This window comes from Sander lucioperca, chromosome 2, assembly GCF_008315115.2.
Source record: "Sander lucioperca isolate FBNREF2018 chromosome 2, SLUC_FBN_1.2, whole genome shotgun sequence".
Classification (NCBI taxonomy): Eukaryota; Metazoa; Chordata; class Actinopteri; order Perciformes; family Percidae; genus Sander; species Sander lucioperca.
The window spans coordinates 19,043,999-19,065,189 of NC_050174.1; the positions used below are offsets into that span (position 1 = coordinate 19,043,999).

Below are 21,191 nucleotides of genomic sequence, written 5' to 3' on the forward strand. Positions count from 1 at the left end.
GAATCATAACGTAAAGAAAGCACACAGCTGCAGACTGTTTATTGCACATTAGGCTTTGTTTTCATATTTAATCCCTCTAAGTATGAAACTGTACTCTTTGCTGTATGAATTCTTAATATTTACTGTGGTATGGCTTACAGACATTTGAATATGCAAAATTACGTTAAAGTGTAATTAGCATCTCTTCAGCACCACACACAGCTGACTATAAGATGCTCTTAACAGAACTTTAATTGTTATGGGAAATTGGGCCCTGGGTTTTGAGACAATTTTGTTCTAGTGACCACAGTTGGAATTGCAAGTCATATGACGCCGACTGGTAACCTGACTCCGCCAGATGGATTGCTTCGCATTTGCTCGGCATATACATCTGGGAACTTACTGTTGGAGAACTTTTGGGAAGGGGCGAAAATACTGGTTAGCTGATTGGATAAACCATCTGTCTATCACCACCTATGTTGGTGATAGACGGGCCAAATCAACCAATCAGATCAACGAAGCGTATGAAAATACAACCACAAGCCCCTGCTTCTGCAGGCAAAGCATAGCTTGTTAGCTCAGCAAGCAAGCAACATGTTGGTAAAGGATATTTGCCGTTTGTGTAACGAGAATTTACGAATAAAAGGCACCATTTCAGGTTCCCGGTCCATATTCCAAAAGAAGGATCCAAGAGAAAAAAGCATTAGCGAGCGGCTAACAGAATTAGGGCTACCGCTGTCTGAAAATACTGGTTAGCTGATTGGGTAAACCATCTGTCTATCGCCACCTAAACCCGCCTCAAAACCAACGCTGATTGGTCGGTTGTTTGGCGAACGGCTCCAAATTTTCACTGTCTCAAGATGCCAGACTGATCTGCGAGTGAAAAACTGGAGCTCGCGAGATCAGGATGGTCTCACGAGGCTAGCCGACTGGCCCCAAAATACTTTTTCTATTCAGTCTTCCACAAGAACAGCCTATTGCCTATTTGGTCCAATAACAAGTCTTGAAGAGCTGTATCAGTAATATTATTTTCAAGCCAGATGAGACTTCCAAAGGCCTCAGTACATCTGAACCCCTCTTTCCAGATTGCACTTTTATTCTGGGCCTGTTTGGGCCCCTCAGTTCCATAAAGGGAAATCTTAAAGCTCTAGCATACAATGATATTTTAGACAACAATGTTCTTCCAACTTTCCTGTTTTAACATGACAATGTTTTAACATTGACGTCCTCAAATGTCTTGTTTGTCCACAACTCAAAGATATTCAGTTTAATGTCACAGAGGAGTAAAGACTCTGTTAACAGAAAATGTTAACATTTAAGAAGCTGGAATCAGAGAATGTATTACTATTTTCATAAAAAATAACTGAAATTGTTTAATCGAATATCAAAATAGTTGACAACTAATTGATTAATAGATCAATCGTTGCAGTTTTACAGGTGTCCATACTGTCAGCCATGTAGTTTGCCCTTATCTCTGTATAAAAATACGAACCATAGTTTCTGCCTCTCTCTGCTTTTCAGTTCAATAAATCTTATTTCTTTGCAGTTCAATCCTAGGATGCGGCAGATTCAACAGTGCCAGAGAGCCAAACGAGCAGAATGTAAATAGATTTGTTCGGCAGTTTTGACCTTAATAACATCAAATGATCCAGTAATATGAGTTCAATCAGTCAGTCAGTCAGTCAGTCAGTCAGTCAATCAGGCAGTCAGTCATTCAGCGGGCAAATCTATTGATTCATAAAATCCGCATCCCACATACTCTCCCTCTCTGTCATACACACACTTGCAGACACACGCACCTCTCTCTCTCTCTCTCTCTCTCTCTCTCTCTCTCTCTCTCTCTCTCTCTCTCTCTCTCTCCCCCCCCCCCTCCCTCCCTCTCTCTCATACACACACCGACACGCCGACTCCTCCTTCCTGTCCTCTCTCTTCCTCTCAGTTGGCTCTGTGACTCCTTGCCGGGACGGTATAACAGTAGCCTACAGAGCAGGGACCGGTGGTGGATGGGGAAGGGCAGTAGCCGCATCAGCAGCAGCAGTCGGGCACACCGACCGAAACATGCTCCAGCGCAGCCATGACTTGCTCGGCGTCAGATAGCGAGAAGATCGTAATCAACTGCGGCGGGATCCGACACGAGACCTACCGGAGCACCCTGAAGACGCTGCCGGGGACGCGCTTGTCTTGGCTGACCGAACCCGACGCCTACAGCAACTTCGACTACGACCCCAAGTCCGACGAGTTCTTCTTCGACCGCCACCCGGCCACCTTCGCCTTTATCCTTAACTACTACCGTACCGGCAAGCTCCACTGCCCCAATGATGTGTGTGGGCCGCTCTTCGAAGAGGAGCTTGCCTTCTGGGGCATCGATGAGACGGATGTGGAGGCGTGCTGCTGGATGAACTACCGGCAGCACCGCGACGCCGAGGAAGCCCTGGACAGCTTCGAGCAACCCGAGCCGGACGCACCCGAAGATGATCCGGCGCTCACCGGCGGGGCGGACGGCGACCTGAAGCGGCTGTGCATGCAGGAGGACGGCCGTAGGGCGACGTGGTGGGACGCGTGGCGACCTTTTATGTGGGCGCTGTTCGAGGACCCCTACTCCTCCAAATACGCCCGGGTGAGTGGCTGGACAAGTGTCTTATATTCTATTCTAATTTATTACCAATCTTTTTCCTTTTATTTTCCTTTTCTTTGCGTTCCTGCGCCTTTCCTCTCTGGCGCTGCGCTCACATATCAACGGTTGGCACAATTTTGGCCACTGCGCAATGTTTCGCGTAAAGTTACCCCTTACACTGTTTTGGAGAGGGGGAGGATGTCAAATTCACTGCAGTGTTTTCTCCTCTCCTCTCCATGTTTCCTCTCCTCTTCTCTCCTCTCCTGCGCTTAGTTACTCTGCCGCCGTTCTTTCCTTTTAATCTCTCGCATTGATACTCTATCACTGTATTACGATTTGGCCACTGCTGATGCCCATTTGTCAGTGCACATCAGTCAACCCTTCTCTCTTTCTCTCCCTCTCTTTCTACCTCTCTCTCCAGTGTCTATATGTGTGTGCCAAATTATTTCTTCAGCAAAACACTTAACAGTTTAAAAATGATTTAATTAGGCGTGACCCTAATTTGGGATCCAGTTCTCTCCACTATCAGTCCACATTTGATGTAAATTGTTCGATAGTCCAATAATCAACTTAATCACTTTCCCCCCCACTTTTTTTCAATTTATTCATCTGCTCTCTCCTGTGCATTCATCTGCTCTCTCCTATCTAATATGCTATTGATGAAGCAAACTCAAATCCTGTAAGCAGCAGCCGCTTCACACTTTATCCAATAGGTGCGTGTGTGTAGCTGAGCACATACACATGAATGCATTAATGTTTATTCATGAGTGCGTACTTTACGTGTGCTGGCAGGTGATGGTGAATGCATTCCTACCGAGTGTCAGTGTGTGAGTGTGTAGATGTGTGGAGCAAACACTGTTGCGCTATTTAACACTGCTCTTCCTTAAGCATCAGTTGGTCTGTTTTTTGTTTTACTTTGCTAAAGAACACACATCCTATCAGTACAGGCTGGCACAGAACACAAATTAATCAAATGTCATTGGTAGCCTTAACTTACTGTAATAGAGCTCATATTGAAGCTGCTTTGAATTTGGCATGCACTACTCTACACTGCTTTAGAGCACAGAGGTTAATTCTTTATGGCTCAAAAAAGACAAGTGTGTGTTTCTCTCAGCACAAAGAGCACGTGGCAGTATCCTGATGGCAACATGAGGAAAGGACTTTTGATGAAGCTAAAACATAACGTGTACAGGTCTTGTCTTTGCACAGCCCTGGCAGTTTTAATTCATATTAGACCAGTCTGTTGGTAACAAATTATGTTCAGTACAAATGCAGGACATAGTGTACCCTTCATGTAGCAAAGCGGAGAGTAAGGGTCAGGGCATACCCCTTTCATATGATAGTCTGAAGTTTGTGTCCTGTGGCAATCCAGCAGTTAAAGGGTATGTAGGCTACATCCTTGATTTCTGCCTCTCCTAGAATATTTAAAATATGTGATGTGGAAAGTGGGTGTTGGTGCAGAGTCGTAGAGTCGCAGTTTGTGATGATGCAGGAGGTCATGGGGTGGTACATGGGGACAAGGGACAGAGACAGATTGACACATTGACCACTACTGACGACTCTCAGCATACGTGTCCCTTCCCCCTGACAATAAGGAGCCGGAAGATTACGACAGTCCGGAGACTTAGCAGTTTGAACTTCTGGCCAAATCCACGCTTCCACTCTTGTGTGTTGATGGTATTAATTGCTGTTACTCAAATAATTAATAAGAACATTTCTACCATTAAACTTCCAATCAGTTAGAGATTCAGTCTCTGCTTTCCCACCTTTCTCCTGCACTTTTTATATTGCTCCATTTCTCTGATCTATACCTGTGAACTCAATTTTTCTCTTTTCCCCTGTGCATCGGTCAGTCCTCCATTTCTCACCAGTGTCTCTCTCAGTTAATTGTCTCTAAATATGGCCATTTGCAGAGTGAAACCAGTGCTGACCAGGATTGCTGTGAGTGGAGGTTATCTGTAGACTCTGCCATACGCACAGAGACAGCATATTGACTCTCTGTGACTTAGGGTGGAGAAACACAAATGGAGACACACACACACACACACACACTTACTTGCACACAGACACACCAGCACACACAGTCTGACCTGTGCACATGGTCTGTAGAGAGGCATGAATACACACCAGCAAATGGGGTCATTTATGCACATAAAACTATAGATACAAGAACATACACATGCACAGCTACACACACACACACACACACACACACACACACACACACACAGCTAAACACACACACACACACACACACACACACACACAGCTACACACACACACACACACACACACACACACACACACACACACACACACGTCATACTCAAAATCTAAGTATAAGAACACACAATCTGGAGAAGCATGTTCCAGCCCATGATCTTTGGAAATTACGTCCAAATTGGATGATTCTGCACCTTGCGATTCATGCCCAATGTGGTGTCATTAGTGTCAGTGTAGGAAGTAGTGTGCCCCCTTACAGCATGTAGATGGGTGTGTAACATTTCTGACTTTCATGCAGGGAAACGCAGTTTGCATTATTAACCTTAACCATGATCTTTCCCTAACCTTAACTGTACTGTAGTTGACAAGCACAGGAGTTATAGAAATCATGTTAAAACATTTGGATGTAAAATTTATGAACGTAATCTGGAGTTTTGTCCAATATCAACGTTTTTGTCTGGTTATAAAGTTGTCCTGCCCTGAGATAGACGACAAAAAAAATCAGACATAGCTACACCGCATTTTAGTTGCCCCATAGCTCTGTCATGTATCTGCCATGGTTCCAAAATGCACTGTGAGCATTTGTCAAGTAGCTCACCTTCAAATAGCCTCTACCTGCAGCATATTATTCTTTTTTGTAGAGGTTAGAAAATGCCTTTCACTGAAACACATCTCTCACTAAAGGGCCTTTATATTTATAAGCACTAAATTACGATCTCTGTAAAAACAGCTTGACAGAGTGTGCAGGGAAGAGTGCATGTTCCTCTCTGAGTGCTTCCAGTCTCGCATAACAAAAGTGAAGAGCCTGTAGCTTGTTAAGACTGGACTCGTGTAGCTTTTTCATGCATAAAGCCTGACATGTCAGAAAATTAAATAGCAGCCAAACAAGCGATCGAAGAACCACCAAAGACCATTTGGATGGCATGGTGGTGTTATGGGTTGGGGGAGCATCAGTATGACAGCTGAGGTGACGGTGACTTTGAAAGTGTTGCAGTCAATAGTTTCGGTGCCAGTGCAGTGACATAAAGATAGGTTGGATGGTGAAGGGGGGCAGCCAGCGCAGCAGCACTCAGGTAGGCTGAGGTCAGGTGGCCGGCTCGGTTTTAGCTGATTAGCTGGGTGGAGAACGACGAGGGCGAAGCTGCTCGTCCCTGCCAACGTCTCGGCTGAAGAACAATGTTGGATGTTAGAAGAAATTGAAGGGAAATGAATGACTGGATCACTGGTTCAATTAATGCATCTGTGAATTAAGAATATGCGACACCGTTGCAAAGGTAGCACAGTCTTCCATCTCTTTCTGTCTTTCGTTTTCCTTCTGTCCAATTCTCTTCTACAGTCTGTACAGTCCCCCCGCTCCTTTTCTCCCTGTCATCACCACTGACAGCTTGTGCTGCTTTATTACCACGATTCCAGAGCTGAGTGCTGGATTGCTTATTATCGCTATTCAGCCCCTCCAACCCCCTCCACGTCCTCTCCCTCCTCTACTCCCCCCTCCTTTCTCGTTCTCTCCAGCTCTTGTGCTATAGCGTAACACTGCAGTCCCCGTAGTAGCTGACTGCGCTCGAGTCTGCTGCAGAGAAGGAGGGAGAGAGACACAGAGAGGGGAGGGGGTGACAGGATAAGAGGTGTTTTTGGTTGGCGGGGTGTTGAAAGAGTAAGAAGCAGTAGAGGAAGAAGCAGAACAGAATGGGGGTCACTCTTCACCCCCTCGTTTTCGTTCCGGCTGCCCCTCTTTTTTTCTTTTTCTGCTGAGCTCGGCAGGCTGGGACGCTTGTATCCATTTATTGATCGGGTCGTATGTCTCAGCTCGCCTCATTCAGGTGGACGTCTCAGCTGACTGGTGTTTCTTTGTAAGCAAAACCTTCCCACATTCCTCTCTCTCTCTCTCTCTCTCTCTCCCACTCTCTCTCAATTAAATTAAATTAAAATTGCTTTATTGGCATGAATGGCAGAAAAACAATATTGCCTAAGCATCAAGGATAATAAGATGAGAAAAAAATACATACATACAATTCGTTGAGTAAACTAAAATATAGAAATTTAAAAAGAAAAACAAGAAAACAACAACAGTAGGCCTGTATTAATATAAAATCATAAGTGTCAAATGTAACAAAGAAAACAAAGACAACACAAACACTTACATAAGCCTAAACCTCCTGCACAGTCACACACAGCAATTGCAGCACTGTTAATGTCATTTTGGCCTCATTCTCAGAGGCTTTGTTACAAATTGGAGTTATTTTTGTTCAACATCATTATACCGTGATGTCATGCTGGAGTGTAATAATTAAGGTCCTGCAGTTAGGCAGGCAAAAAATAGGCTAAGATGGTCCTGTTACCATATATAACACTGACCGCTGATGTGACCAGTTTTAGGTAACATAATGTGAAATTCTACCAAGCTAGACACACACGAAAAACTGTAAAAATAAAATTTCATCACATTCCTTTCAATGAACATCAAAGAGATTAATGGATGTCACACTATGCTAGAAGAGATAATTGCTTTAGTCAATAAAAGCAGCAATAATCAATATTTTTATGTCAACAATGGATTGAATTAATATGTGTAAGGCTGAAGGTGTTGCTCATTGTGACGAAAACACAAATAATTCTCACCAACTCTGCAGTTATCCTAAGCGTTACAGAGCCCTTTAGCCTATTTAGCTTGTTGTTTTGATTCCACTGCCCTCTTCTCATTAACCTCCTTTCCAGCAGCAACTGCCAGCTGTTTTCAGTGAAAAAACACTAAAACCCCACTGTACTCTACCTGCTCAGCCACTAACTAGCTGGTGAACATAGTGGAGCATTTAGCAGCTGAAGAGGGAGGAGCTGGTGGAGACAAAACCAGAGCCCATTAGTGCATGGAAAAGATTGTACCTCAGCTCATTTAAGAAATAATATAATATAAATATACTGTACAACCAAATATGATTACAAATTGTTGTGATTTTGATCTTCAGTAAATGTATTGTCACAATAACCAGTAAGCTACAAGCTACGATAAGCTAACTGCACAGAACACACATCCCACCAACCTAGTCAGTTGTAACCTAGTCAGTTGTAACACCATTTGTTGCCATCAAAAGTGCTAAGTTGAAATCGTTATAACAATATAATACAATACAATATTCTTGTGGCTTCCATCGCCAGCTTCACGGTTATGAAATGTTGGACAGTAAAATGATTCCCACTTTTTTACAAACTGACATGCAACCATATGTAAAGTACAATGTTTAGACAAGCTGCTTTTAGTAAATTATTTTGTAAATACAATGCAACAACAAATATTTACACATAAACTAGACAAGGTTATCAACTTTATGGAAGAAAGGGTATATGTGTATTTAATTTTTTATAATTAACAGGGTCTGGAAAGTAGTGTTTCAGTCTCCCCCCTGCAATATTCCCCCCCCCCCCCCCACTTCTGCTAAGCGGCCATAGCAGCTAAGTTTAGCAGACAAACAGTGACTGTGACCTCGGTACAAAGCGTTAGGTCACTTTTTTTAAGTGACCCTTGCAGTTAAGTTTAGCTGACAAAAGATGACTGTGAGCCGGGTACAGAGCACGAGGTCACTGTCTTTTGCGTCAACATAGCCAGCCTGCATCTAGCTAACATTGACGTCGTGGGACGTTCTCAACCTGGCAACCTACATGAGGTTCGAGTCTGGGGAGGGGGGCCGGGGGACATGACTCTCTCCAGTACTTTCAATTTGGACTGCAGTACCCATTTTATATGTTAGATGTCAGTATTTACATATCGTTCTTTTAAGAAAAAATGTTTTTTGGCAATTGACCATGGTATAAGCGGGTTAAAGGCACACTATGCAACTTTTCCAGCTTCGGTCCCCCTACAGGTTGTCTCATTGGAACTGCTGGAAAAGTTGCATAGTATGCCTTTAATGCTTTTGGAGGTGTCCATTATCAGGAAATAATGGACGACAGGGAGGCCAGAACTGTCCAGCATGCAGCGGAGGATGGTTGCCTTACGATACTTAACGTACATTTTCAAAGTAGGCTACTTTTAACATGCAGACACATTGAACTTGGTTGGAAAACAAATAGCTATATTAACCATAAATAAAATTAGTCGTAACGTTCTCATGCACGTGTAGGTGCTCACTGGTAAGCCAGGAACAGTACTTGGTGTTAATATTGTTCAAAGTGGGGAAAGCTGACTCACAGCTGTAAGTCGATTCAGACATGGTCAAGTATAAAACTGTCATTAGGTCCAGACTGCGTACTGCCATTTGGTGATGCACAAGACCAACAGTTGAAATAGTTAGCTAAAATAAATGGATAAAAGGATGAATTGTTAGCTAAAAGTAATGAACGGTTTTAATACTTAATCAAAACTAATGGATACATTGTTGAATTATCCAGCTTCTGCCACTCTAATTGGTGGTAGTACATATGCAAACTTGACCAAACCATCCTAAAAATAAAAAATATTTTAATGATATCCACTTAAATAGTTAATAGTGTTAAATAACATCCTCCTAATATCAATTCAAGTGGACACATTTGGAACATGAGGGATGGTGAAGGGTACAGCAGCCAAAAATGTTTGGGAACACTTGCAGTAGTTTTTTTCAGTCAGTCTTTATGCTAAGCTAGGCTAAACATTTCCTTACTCCAGCTCTGTGCTTAACACACAGACAGTGACACACTGTATTTGCACCTGAATTTTGACAAAATTACCCAAAAAGATGAACTGTTCCTTTAAAAGCAAAGGTGAGACAGGTGGTCAGTGGGTGGAAACTGGCCCTGTTTATTAATCGATTCACCCAAAAACAATGACTTAGCCAGTGTTATTTATGGAGCAGGAACATTGCTTCCGACCTTCAGTATGGAGCACAGTGCTAGCTGCTTACGTCACTGCAAGATCTCCATACCTCTGCAGCAAAACAAAGACATCCGGATAATGATATTTAATGACACACAAACAGCGGTTTTTAAAATCTTCCCATCTTTTTCAGTGTCGTTTCTCCTGTTTTTAAAAACATTTAGCAGCGCTCTCTCTCCCCCATCCTCTCTAGTGGTTTTGTTGCGCTATAGGCAATATATCCACCAGGGTCCCCCTTCCCCCTCTGTGCTTTTCAGGATAATGCTGCGACAGAGCTTTCTTTCTCTAAGTGTTGCCCATTGAGAGAGAGAGAGAGAGAGAGAGAGAGAGAGAGAGAGAGAGAGAGAGAGAGAGAGAGAGAGAGAGAGAGAGAGAGAGAGAGAGAGAGAGAGAGAGAGAGAGAGAGAGAGAGAGAGAGAGAGAGAGAGAGAGAGAGAGAGAGAGAGATACTATATTTGATGACATGTCAAGAAATAAAGCGTTTAACCTCTGAATGATCTCTACTGTCCTCTTGCCTCACGGGGTGTCAATAACACAGTCAACGAACACACACACACACACACTGGCTAAATGCAGAGACACACACTTTTGCAAAAACAGCTAATTGAGCATAAAAATAACATGTGCAGTAAGCCCCTAGCCTCACTATATACAGTACACTCACACATGCAGCAGATTACTGCAAATGATCTGCAGATGTGACATGCTGTGTGTGTGTGTGCGTGTGTGTGTGTGTGTGTGTGTGTGTGTGCCTGTGTGTGTGTGTGTGTGTGTGTGTGAGGGAGGTGAGAAATGCAGCAGATTTCCTTAGTGGCTTGATTTGAACACCCTTACCTCCTGACTGTTTTGGTGCCTGTTTACTACACTCTAAAGACCAGATAGGACTTGAGGAAAACCAGGAGGAGCTGTTCAGATTGCAACAAGAAAACTTCCTGAAACCAGTTCCAAAATGCTCAGTCCAGTATCTCCAAACAGCTTCGTTATTCTTTATGTATTAATATTGTTAACAAATCCTATGAAAAGAACCAAATCAAACAATACATGCAACCATAACTTTTCTCCCTTAAAACATTTGCCAAATGGAGAGTTTATTTAAAAAATGCTCAGTAATTTGCTAAAACAGCTGTCCATTGTAATTTTTAGCCAATGTTACTCAAACAGGAGGAAATCACGTATTTGTTTGGGACTGTTTTCAGTGTGTTCATGGTAAGGAACATGTCACCCAATGCAACAGTGTAGCTCATTATAGTTTCGGACAACAATGAAGCTATATGGCACAGAGGAAGAAGGTCTTTCAGACTGGATACACACACAATACTAGTTAGTTGTAGTTAGTTAATCAGATTAGTTCATTGTCAGTTTTTATCTCTTCATAAGTTGTATTGGCAATAAGAGAAGTACAAAATATTAACCTTAAAATGTCAGAGGAATCATAATGTATCTACATTATTGGAGTAGTTAATGAAATACTATCACGCTTAATCCAACTCCATGCTTGTGTCCTTGTGATGAATGTTCTTTTCAGTTTGTCACTGTAAGAAAGCAAAGGAAGATAATCAATCTCTACAATTTAAGATGAATTAGTGGTTACGGTTGTTCTATTACTAGAAGCATGAGTTCAGCAACGGTATCACTAGAACACAGGATTAGACAAACACCCTGCTACACTCTGAACTGCTACAACTAATATTTCTAGTCATAGTTCCATTATCTTTATTGTTTCTATGATTGCCACTGTTCATCATACCAACTGCTATAATTATTATGAATCATATTTCTCTATATCTGTATCAGTGTCTCTGTGTCAAAACTGGCAGCGGCAGATGGCTGCCCACCAAGAGTCTGGGTCTGTCTGAGGTTTCTGCCTAAAAGGAAGTTTTTCCTCGCCACTGTTGCACCAAGTGCTTGCTCTTAGGGGAATTGTTGGTAATGTTGGGTCAAGACCTTCTCTATCTGTAAAGTGTCTTGAGATAACTCTAGTTATGATTTGATACTATACGTAAATAAAATTGAATAAAATTGATTAGGTTTTTTGAGGAATGATACGTCTTGGGTTAGGGTTAGGGCATGGAAATCTCCTCAACCTCTTTATGAGTTTTCGTGGCAGTATAATGTCACAGAAACATCAATATAATGTTTTAAGCATTTGGACAAATTACTGATGCTGTTGTTTTTCTGGTGAGGTCGGTTTTGGCTTGTCCTCTCCTTTATGACAAAAATACATGGAAATTATTAACCAGCAATCATCCCCTTGTCACTTTGTTTGCTAGTGTTTCCATGGAAGAAAACCTAAGGAACAGTTGCTATCAGCTCAGCAGCTGTTATGTGTGCTAAGTTGTATCCTCGTAGCCCTATAACACTATATGCTCTGCTTAAGGCTCCTGTTAGCAAATAACAACTCCCAGCAGCACAGAGGCTACATCAGTCACATGCATATGCCTGGACACATACACGCTCATACACACTCTAATTTGTCATGGCTGAGCAGGTGCTCAATGCTCTCCAACAGTATGGGCGTGTCATCCAGAGGTGCTGAAATTAAACTTCCTTTTTACACTCTTTGTTCTGTTAACACAAACACTGACTGTCTTTCCAGTTTCAAAACTCGCCTAAAACACACCTTTTTAAACTTATTCTTATTCTCTTTGATCGCTGTATATATGTTCACATCAATTGCAGGTCTGATTTTTTGCGTGGTAAATATGCCCTGTACCTTTTATGAACAACTGTTATATAGTTTTTAAGTTAGTACATTGTTTTTTCTTGTAAAGTGACCTTGAGTGCTTTAAAAAGTCGCCTATAAATTATTAAAGAGTATAGTATTATTATTATTGTTATTATTGTTATTATTATTATTATTATTATTATTATTATTATTATTATTATTAACCTGTAAGATTAAATATAGGACAGCTATTGGCTCATACAAGTAATGTCCAAAGGGTTAGGGTAGGGTTAGTGTTGGGGTTGCATGTGGAGCATTCCTAAATATTCCTTTAAAGCTACATTGTGTAAGAATTTCTCCCATCTAGCGGTGAAATTGTATATGACAACCAACTGAATATTACTTTCTAGCCCCTCCCATTCCGAGTACGTTTTAACTCCTACGGTGGCCGTCCGTTCTGTATATTGTACAAGATTAATAGTGTAAGGCAATGTTTACAGCGTAGGATGCATATTTTTCATTTGAGATCAGTTGACGCGACAGAGGTGCGAGGGAAAGCTAAAGGAAGAGAGAAATAAGGTAAAGAAAAACCAAAAGACGGTGGCAGTGGATTGGTGAGACCGTCTAGGCAAAGAAAAACTAAAGAGACACTCTCCAAAGATGACGAGGAGAGAGTGGAAGCCCTTCAAAGACAAAGGAGAGAAGCAATGGAGGTTTGTGTTTTTTAATATCTTTCTCTGACCAATGTCAATGAAACCGAAATTAGCTCCTAGTATCTCCATCGTTTACACGCAGCTGTTCTAGCTGTAGCCTAGTCTGTGTTACAACTGCATGACGTGAGCTGTCTGCCAGGGAAATCATGACGTTATGCACAACCATGCTATAGTTAGCCAAGCAACTATAATATATAGGTGTGATCCTCCATCTTCAACAGGCTTTCAAATCTGCCGGCAGTCGCGAGTAATCTCCCGGCTGGCATTCGTCACGGTGCCACTGAGTGTAAAAGCGCGAAAGGCGGAGGTATGTATTGTGAATGACTCTGAATGGCAGATTCTACGCGTATGAGAATACTTACTTACTTAGTTGGTGGAAGTAATTACACATGAATGAGCACATATTTGTGAAAGAACAATGGGTTTTTTGTTAAGAATCAACTCAAAAAATTACACAATGGAGCTTTAAAGTGCTCATATTATGCTCATTTTCAGGTTTATAAATATATTTAGAGGTTATATCAGAATAGGTTTATATGGATTAATTTTCAGAAAACACAATATTTTGTTGTACTGCATACTGTCCTCTTTTCACCCTGTGTGTTGAGCTCTCTGTTTTAGCTACAGAGTGAGGCATTGCACTTCTGTTCCATCTTTGTTGGGAGTCGGACATGTGCAGTACCTAGGTAAGGACTACAAGCCAGTCAGAAGCAGAGTTTGAGGGCATGCCACGCTAGCAGCTAGGCGAGCATTATAACGTGTGTTACAAAGTGACGCATGTTCGTCACGGAAGTAAAGGCTGGACTGCAATAGAGCTGTTTGGAGCAGTTTGTGAACAGTATTTTCTGTTGAAGATGGTAAGTCCCTTTGGGGTGGACTTTGAGCTTTTTCACTTTGTAAACCTATTGCATGTACAAAAAAGATATATAACACAATAAAGGAAAGGGAAAAAGCCAAAAAGCATAATATGAGCACATAATTCCTTAGTTGATGCTGATAAATAATATGTAACCTGTAATCAGGGGTTAAAATGGGCCGAAACGATCTGGAGCGGTGTTCCAGCACCATCGAATATTAAGTAAAGTATTCATTCTCAGCATCACACCACTGTAAGTCCATGAATGAGGCAAGTGTGTGTGGTTAGTTCAAATGTTTGTAATAAAAGCAGGACAGTCACGTACTATCTGGTAAAGTCATTTGAAAAGGTGAAGATCATGTTATCGGCAACCTACGGGTAGTTTTGCATTGCCAGACCTATCTCCATATCGCTGTTGAGTAAGGTCTGGCTACACCACAGATACATTATAGGATAGAAAAAAATCATTCACCGAAAGAACCAAGCAGGCCTGCCTTATTGCACAATTCAAGTTTTCTTCAAAACATGCCATTTTCAGCATGTGGCTAGCTGGAAGTTTGTTGTTGTTTCCCATAGTGAAGGAATTTTGAGAACGGCAACACGGATGTCAGGCTTTATCCTGGAAAGGTATTTCTGTTGATTCAGACTAACCAAACAGGCTCGGTGAATGACGCAGTAATGTACTGCAGATTAGGCCTGGGCGATATGGAGAAAATCAGATATCGCGATATTCTTGTCCTAATACCCCGATGTCGATATTGTGGAGATATTACAGGGTTGACTATTGGTGCTTTAACAAAATATCTTCACAATGAGATTTTAGATAAATAATCTTCAGTAATGTAGATATAATGACTAAGTGGGTAAAGGTAAAAATAATAGAAGAGCTAGAACAGTCTGGTAACAGAAAATGACATCACTTTACTGTAATGCAGCCTTTAAAACCAGGAAAAGACAAAACATAAGCCATTTACGATATTACGATATCCAAAATCTAAGACGATATCTAGTCTCATATCAGGATATCGATATAAAATCGATACATTGCCCAGCCCTACTGCAGATCCGGTGTTTTCAGCTGAGCTAGACAGAGAATATTTGGTTAAAATAGATGTGTGATGCTGTTCTGCCCTCAATGTTCTCTGCGAAGTTAGCTGGTGAATGTGAATGCAGCCCCGGTGTGTTTTATGTCAAGTGACTGCGTCAGACTCCGTAAATAAATGGCCTTTTAAATGCTTGTCATATGGTAACTTAGGAGGCAAAGTGTGCTCTGATTAATTGGCATGCAGTTAACACACCAGTCATAATTTGTTTTTATAAAAACTCAACTCGTGACAATTGTTCCTGGTGTTCTTCACCACTTTTTTAAGTAGTAAGAAACTCAGGGCATAGCATAATAAGTAGAACAGACAGAATGGAAGGCCATTTACAAAACTTAAAAAAGAAAACAAAATTAGTTCTGATCAAGTCAAAATTATGACTTTCTTTAAGGCCTCAGTATGCTTGAAACTAAGTAGTTCATAGATGTGTTGTCTGACCACGTTTAGTCTTTCATCCTGTTTTCAATGGCCACACTCGTCGGCCATCATAGCCTCCTCATTCATTTAGGCTGTCAGCGTCCATGATTGTTACATTGTTAGTTTCAGAAAGTTAAAAAAACTGCGAACGCAGCCCCCCTCTGATTCCACTGCAGGAAATAGGGTTTCAGACACTGTTAGATGATTCATCAAGCACTTTACTTGAAGCAAACCGATGCCTTTAGAGTCTTATAATGTAAATATGAAATACCAAGTTAATAATTTAACTTATTAAGTCATAATCATAGGATAAAGTACTTTATCTGGATATCAAAATTGTACCTGTATCTCAAACTCATAATTGAGACTCAAGTCAGTATCTAATAATTTGGCCTTTGGTAAAAATATCTAATCATTTTTAATTTGTATCTCAATATAGTGACTAAAGCCTGGTTCACACGGGACGATTTTAAAATTGTCGGCCGATTTTCCAATCCTGAGAGACCCCACACACAGCGATAAAAAATCACGGGTCTAACAGTTTTGGTCATATAGTGTGTGGTGCGCAGCACACGGCAAAATCAACACATCACAATGAACCGATTTGACTCCCGAGCATTCCCAGGTCAGACCAAATCTCGCAAAATCCCTTGAGATCAAACGTGACTTCAGAGTAAACAATCATGGCGGACGAAGAGGATGTAGTGGCGATAATTTGTAGTTTGTTTTTAACCGAAAAAAAAACGTTATCAAAAGAAAAGGCGATGGTCAAAGAAGTGGAGACAACGCGAGCATGGACTATACTTGCTATACTTCTCTCCGACGTCCACCGGACTTTCTGGTGCGCCATGCCGCCGGCTGTTTTGATTTTGTTTCTTGGTGCTTTCCTCGGCGCCTCGTCACCTCGCTTTCTGATTGGCTACACGCCACAGTCCACAGGCTGCGTACTTGTTTGTCCCCGGGGGACACCACACACGAGGAGAAATTGGGCCAAAACAATCCAACATGTTGGATGTCCCCGATTTGAGATCGGAGCAGTCCCGACGTCCTTCCGAGCAGACGAGAGCAGTTTTAACACACCACACACGGCAGGAATATCTGATCATATTATTTTACGATAATCGGAGCATCCTTAAGATTGTCGGAAGGGGTGAATCGGAGCTAAAATTGGCCTAATTATCCTGCCGTGTGAACCAGGCTTAAGTATGTTAATTTGTATGTCCTACTTTTTACTTTTAATCCAATTTTTGACTTACAGTACAATAATATCGTATAAAGTCGTGCTAGCTGTGTTGCTAGATGGCAGTGTTGGTGCAGACTAAAACGTCTCTGTTGGATGGAATACCATGACATTCAGTACAGACATTCATGTTTCCCACACTTTGGTGATCCCTTTACTTTTTATAAATCTCCATCATCAGGTCAAATGTGATTGGTTGGTGACTGATTCTTCAGACTGCAACACAATCACAACATACCATAATTGAAGAGAGAGGCCTCTTTCATGTTTTAAGCAGAATTGAAGAAAACAATGTTTCTGTTCATCAGATTGTGACAGCTGTGTGACAGACCTTAATCATGTTCTAACACATTGAAATTCTTCAAAATACCCAGGTATGGTTGGTTCTGTGTAGTAGTGTATGATCCCCTTCTGGTGTCAGAGGATCCTGGATGAGTGCTCACAGTGAATGAGCTGTCCACTGCTGAGAAAGCGAATATAGGGTGTAGATTTCAGCAAACAGAGCTTGCGTATGAAAAATGAAAAGCTTTAAACGTGCTGTTTGTTCCCCTGTGGTGCCATCTAGCCCTGAAGTAGCTAATGTGGGTCACTGGCACCAAATTACACAAAAATAGAAGCGTCGCTGGATGTGGAGTGCTGAATCAACTTCAGAACGCAATTTTAATTTGGTAGCGCTTGTTTTGCTGGTAATTGTTTGTTGGCACTTTCCGATGGTGAAGCAGCTGCTGAAGCAGACGTTGTCCTGCGCTGAAAGTGCTGAAATAGTGTACAGGGTTCAATTTCACTTTAAGTTTGAAATCCTTTCAGAAATTAAATGCAGCTACATGACTGACTCAAATCACATCACTCTGATTAGGTGGAGCTTGTCTTGCCCATGATTACCTAAGTCTCACTGTGGGGCAATTCTTGTGTGATTTGTGATAATATAATTTATTGTAAATTAACTTAAATAATATGAATGAGAAAAGCATAGTATTAACTGACATTATTAAAAGCCTTATGGTGGCTCTGCATTAATCTTGTGGCCCTGTGTGAACCTCCAAGTAGTCGTTTATCATTTCAGTTGACAACCTACACGTGGATTATTCCTAAATATTCCTAAAACATAATTCTTTGCTTGATGGGATGAAGGGACATGAGTAGGCTTAATGGTAGGATGATGTCGCCTTAAAATAAAATCTCAGATTTTTTCAGACCACACTTGAAGATGGCCACTGAATGAGTAAGCTGACTGGAGCTAAGGCTTGCTACTTTATTCTTTTTTGATCCTGTAGTATTTCAGTGGTGTTGAATCCAATACAGGTACATGGTGTTGAATCCAATCATCCTGGGGCTTTAAGATACCTAAGAACTACTCAGTTGTGCACAATTAGAGGATAGTTTACTGCTATTGTTTGTTACCCACAAGTCAACTTGTCAAACAATGGAGCATAAAGCCAGCATAAAGACTGGAAACTAGGGGTTCCAGACTTTATGCTAAGCTGACTGTATTTGTACTGTATACTGACATGATCGATCTTCTCATCTAACTCTCGACTGAGAAAGTGAATGTGTGACTTCATGCATCTTGTGGCACTTGTGTAAGGTGGAACATGGAAATGGGGGCTGCATGAAGTATTTCCTAAAGTATCATAATAGTATTATTTATGCTAAGTAGTATATTTTTATATATTACTGAATTAATATTACAGATGAAGGCAGGGTAAGGCAACTTTATTTGTACAGCAAATTTCATACACCAGGGCAATTCAATACAAATATAAGAGATACATTTAAAAAGTAAGCTTGTGGTGAATTACTGTGTAAGCAGTATTTTAATGTTGCAGCTGTTTGAGGTGGAGCTGATTTTAACTAATTATCGATAAAAAAGAGGCTCCAATGTTTTAATGTAACTTCTTAATCTTAAGTAAGTTCAAAGTTCACTTAATTATATATATATATATATATATATATATATATATATATATATATATATAGTTATATATATATATAGTTATATATATATATATATATATATATATATATATAGTTATATAACTATATATATATATATATATAGTTATATAACTATATATATATATATATATATAGTTATATAACTATATATATATATATAACTATATATATATATATATAACTATATATATAACTATATATATATATATAACTATATATATATATATATATATATATATATATATATATATATATATAACTATATATATATATATATATATATATATATATATATATATATAAAAGTTTGTTTTAATTTTGTCTGTAGTTATTTACCTACAGTATTTACTTGTGCTTTAATTATTTAAAACATCTCTGTAGCCAGTGTTGGGGAGTAACAGAATACATGTACCTGCGTTACGTATTCAGAATACATATTATGAGTAACTGTATTCCGTTAGTTACAATTTAAATAGTTAGTATTTAGAATACATTTCCATTTTATAGTTGTATCAGGTAGCTATCTGCTTAGTTGACATGCAACTTTACATTCTCCTATGTGCTGATTTACTAGCCCCAGAGCTGTTGAAAGACTGACTAGCCCTGTTGCCATGGTTGTGCATAACGTCATGATTTCCCTGTAGCTTACGTTAGCTAAAATTAGCTTGTGGTAGCTTAGACTGCGGTTAGATTTCTGTAGTATGCAGTTCGGGACTACAAATACAAAAAAATCTATCTGCTTGTTCAGGTACTTGTTTGTAACGCTACTGTGGAAGCTTTTACCAGAAAAGGCCTGTTTATGTTTTTTATACTCAGATTGAGTAATGTAACGGAATATGTTACAAATTACATTTTTCGGCATGTATTCTGTATTCTGTAATGGAATACGTTTTGAAAGTATCCTTCCCAACAATGTCTGTAGCTCAACACCTGTTGTGTTAAAATACTTACTTTAAAGTAGCTTACGTAACACTGATGGAACAAAACAACCCAGCAAAGTTGGATTGTAATACGTGTATGTTGTGTTCCGGAGAATGGCAGACCCAAAAGCAGAGGCAGCAGGCAGAAAAAGGCTTGAAGCTTTAATAATAAAACTCCTTCAAACACAAGGTGACCAGTAAAACAGCAGGCAAAGAAAATCCAAAATAAGTAAAAGTCAAAACGGGATTAACAGGAACCAAAACACCGAGACTAAACGGGCAGACTAACAACAGACACAGCAAACAGAAAAACAATACAATGATCTGACACAGGTCAAGGGAAAACACAAAGACTAAATACACAGGGTAACGAGGTAACACAAGACAGGTGACACAACGGCTGGGAAACAGGTGAAACACATTAGGGCTGGGCAGAACAATCAAAAAAGGCGGGAAAACACAAGACAGGAAGTAAAACCAGACAAGACAAGACAGAAAACCAGAGCGTCAAAATAAAACAGGAAACGGAGCAAAATACAAAACAGAAAAACAGACTACCAAAATAAAACAAAACAATTAACAGTGTATGAGAGATGCAGCGTTGTGAATATAGCATGACTCTGTTCTGTTGCACTGAATGGAAACATATCAAATGCTGAATTTACCATGTGAGCCATTATGTGCAGGTGAAATCACCCACACTTAGTGTTTTCTGACCCAGCTTATATTATCTTTTTTATACACATAATATAAATGAAATACACATTTAATATGGCAGATTTAAAAGCTAGATGTTTTCAAATCTTGACTATAGAATTTCTTCCACACCTTTTGTCTCTTGCAAGCTAATGTAGAATAATTGGTGCACTAGGAGGTGAGGACTTCAACATACTGTCTTCTTTAAAGCTATAGTGTGTAGTTTCTGTCTCCACCATGAGGAATTCTAAGTAATGACAACAACACTGGCATTTCATCCATATGACGCAAGCCTTCAGTGATCGCGTACCACCCCCACCCCTTCTCCACTTGAATGTAACGGACGTCCATTAATATAAAATAGTTGCGTGCTATAGCTTTAAAGCTATAGTGTGTAGTTTCTGAATCTCCCCCATGAGGAATTCTAAGTAATGACAACAACACTGTCTGCGCGGCCACATGATACAGCCTTCCGTGATTGCGCACGCACCCTCACCCCTCCTCCACACAGTTGCGAGTAGCCAAAGAGGACACGGAGGATTAAAAAAACATGATGGACTCTTCAGAAGAGGTAATTATCTTCACTCAAGCTTCTGCGCGGGAAAGTCACCAGACAACACAACCTACTGAGAAATACAGAGAGAGTTGTATGGAGCTGATCATTTGGCAATGGCTTGAATGCAACAGATGTTCAATAATATCAAAAAGTTACACACTAAAGCTTTAACTTTGTCTTTTTTAAACCACAGAGAACTAAACAAGTGCAGAACTTGTGACAAGCTATGAGCACATTGGAATAAGAAAGCAGTGTAACAAACTTGCTTTAAAGACACCTGAACCACAGCTGTGACCTGTACATTTCACATAACATGTAAATATCAAAGGCAAAGCTGTGCTTATGGTTCAATTCACATATACACACACACACACACACACACACACACACACACACACACACACACACAC

At 40.4% G+C, this 21,191-nt stretch overlaps 1 protein-coding gene across 7 annotated transcripts in view; it reads left to right on the forward strand.

The window, feature by feature from the left end:
* The first annotated feature begins 1,882 nt into the window (after nucleotides 1-1,882).
* Nucleotides 1,883-21,191, forward strand: part of LOC116062824 (potassium voltage-gated channel subfamily C member 1-like) — a 117,479-nt gene continuing 98,170 nt past the window's right edge. For 3 of the 7 annotated variants that reach the window (XM_031317576.2, XM_035994607.1, XM_035994602.1), the window contains exon 1: nucleotides 1,885-2,596. In XM_031317576.2, the coding sequence (XP_031173436.1) occupies nucleotides 2,054-2,596 (543 nt within the window). In that variant the 5' untranslated portion in view covers nucleotides 1,885-2,053. Of the gene's footprint in view, nucleotides 2,597-21,191 lie in introns of all 7 variants that reach the window. The other 4 variants (XM_031317583.2, XM_035994611.1, XM_035994598.1 and 1 more) reach the window with 2 other exon arrangements.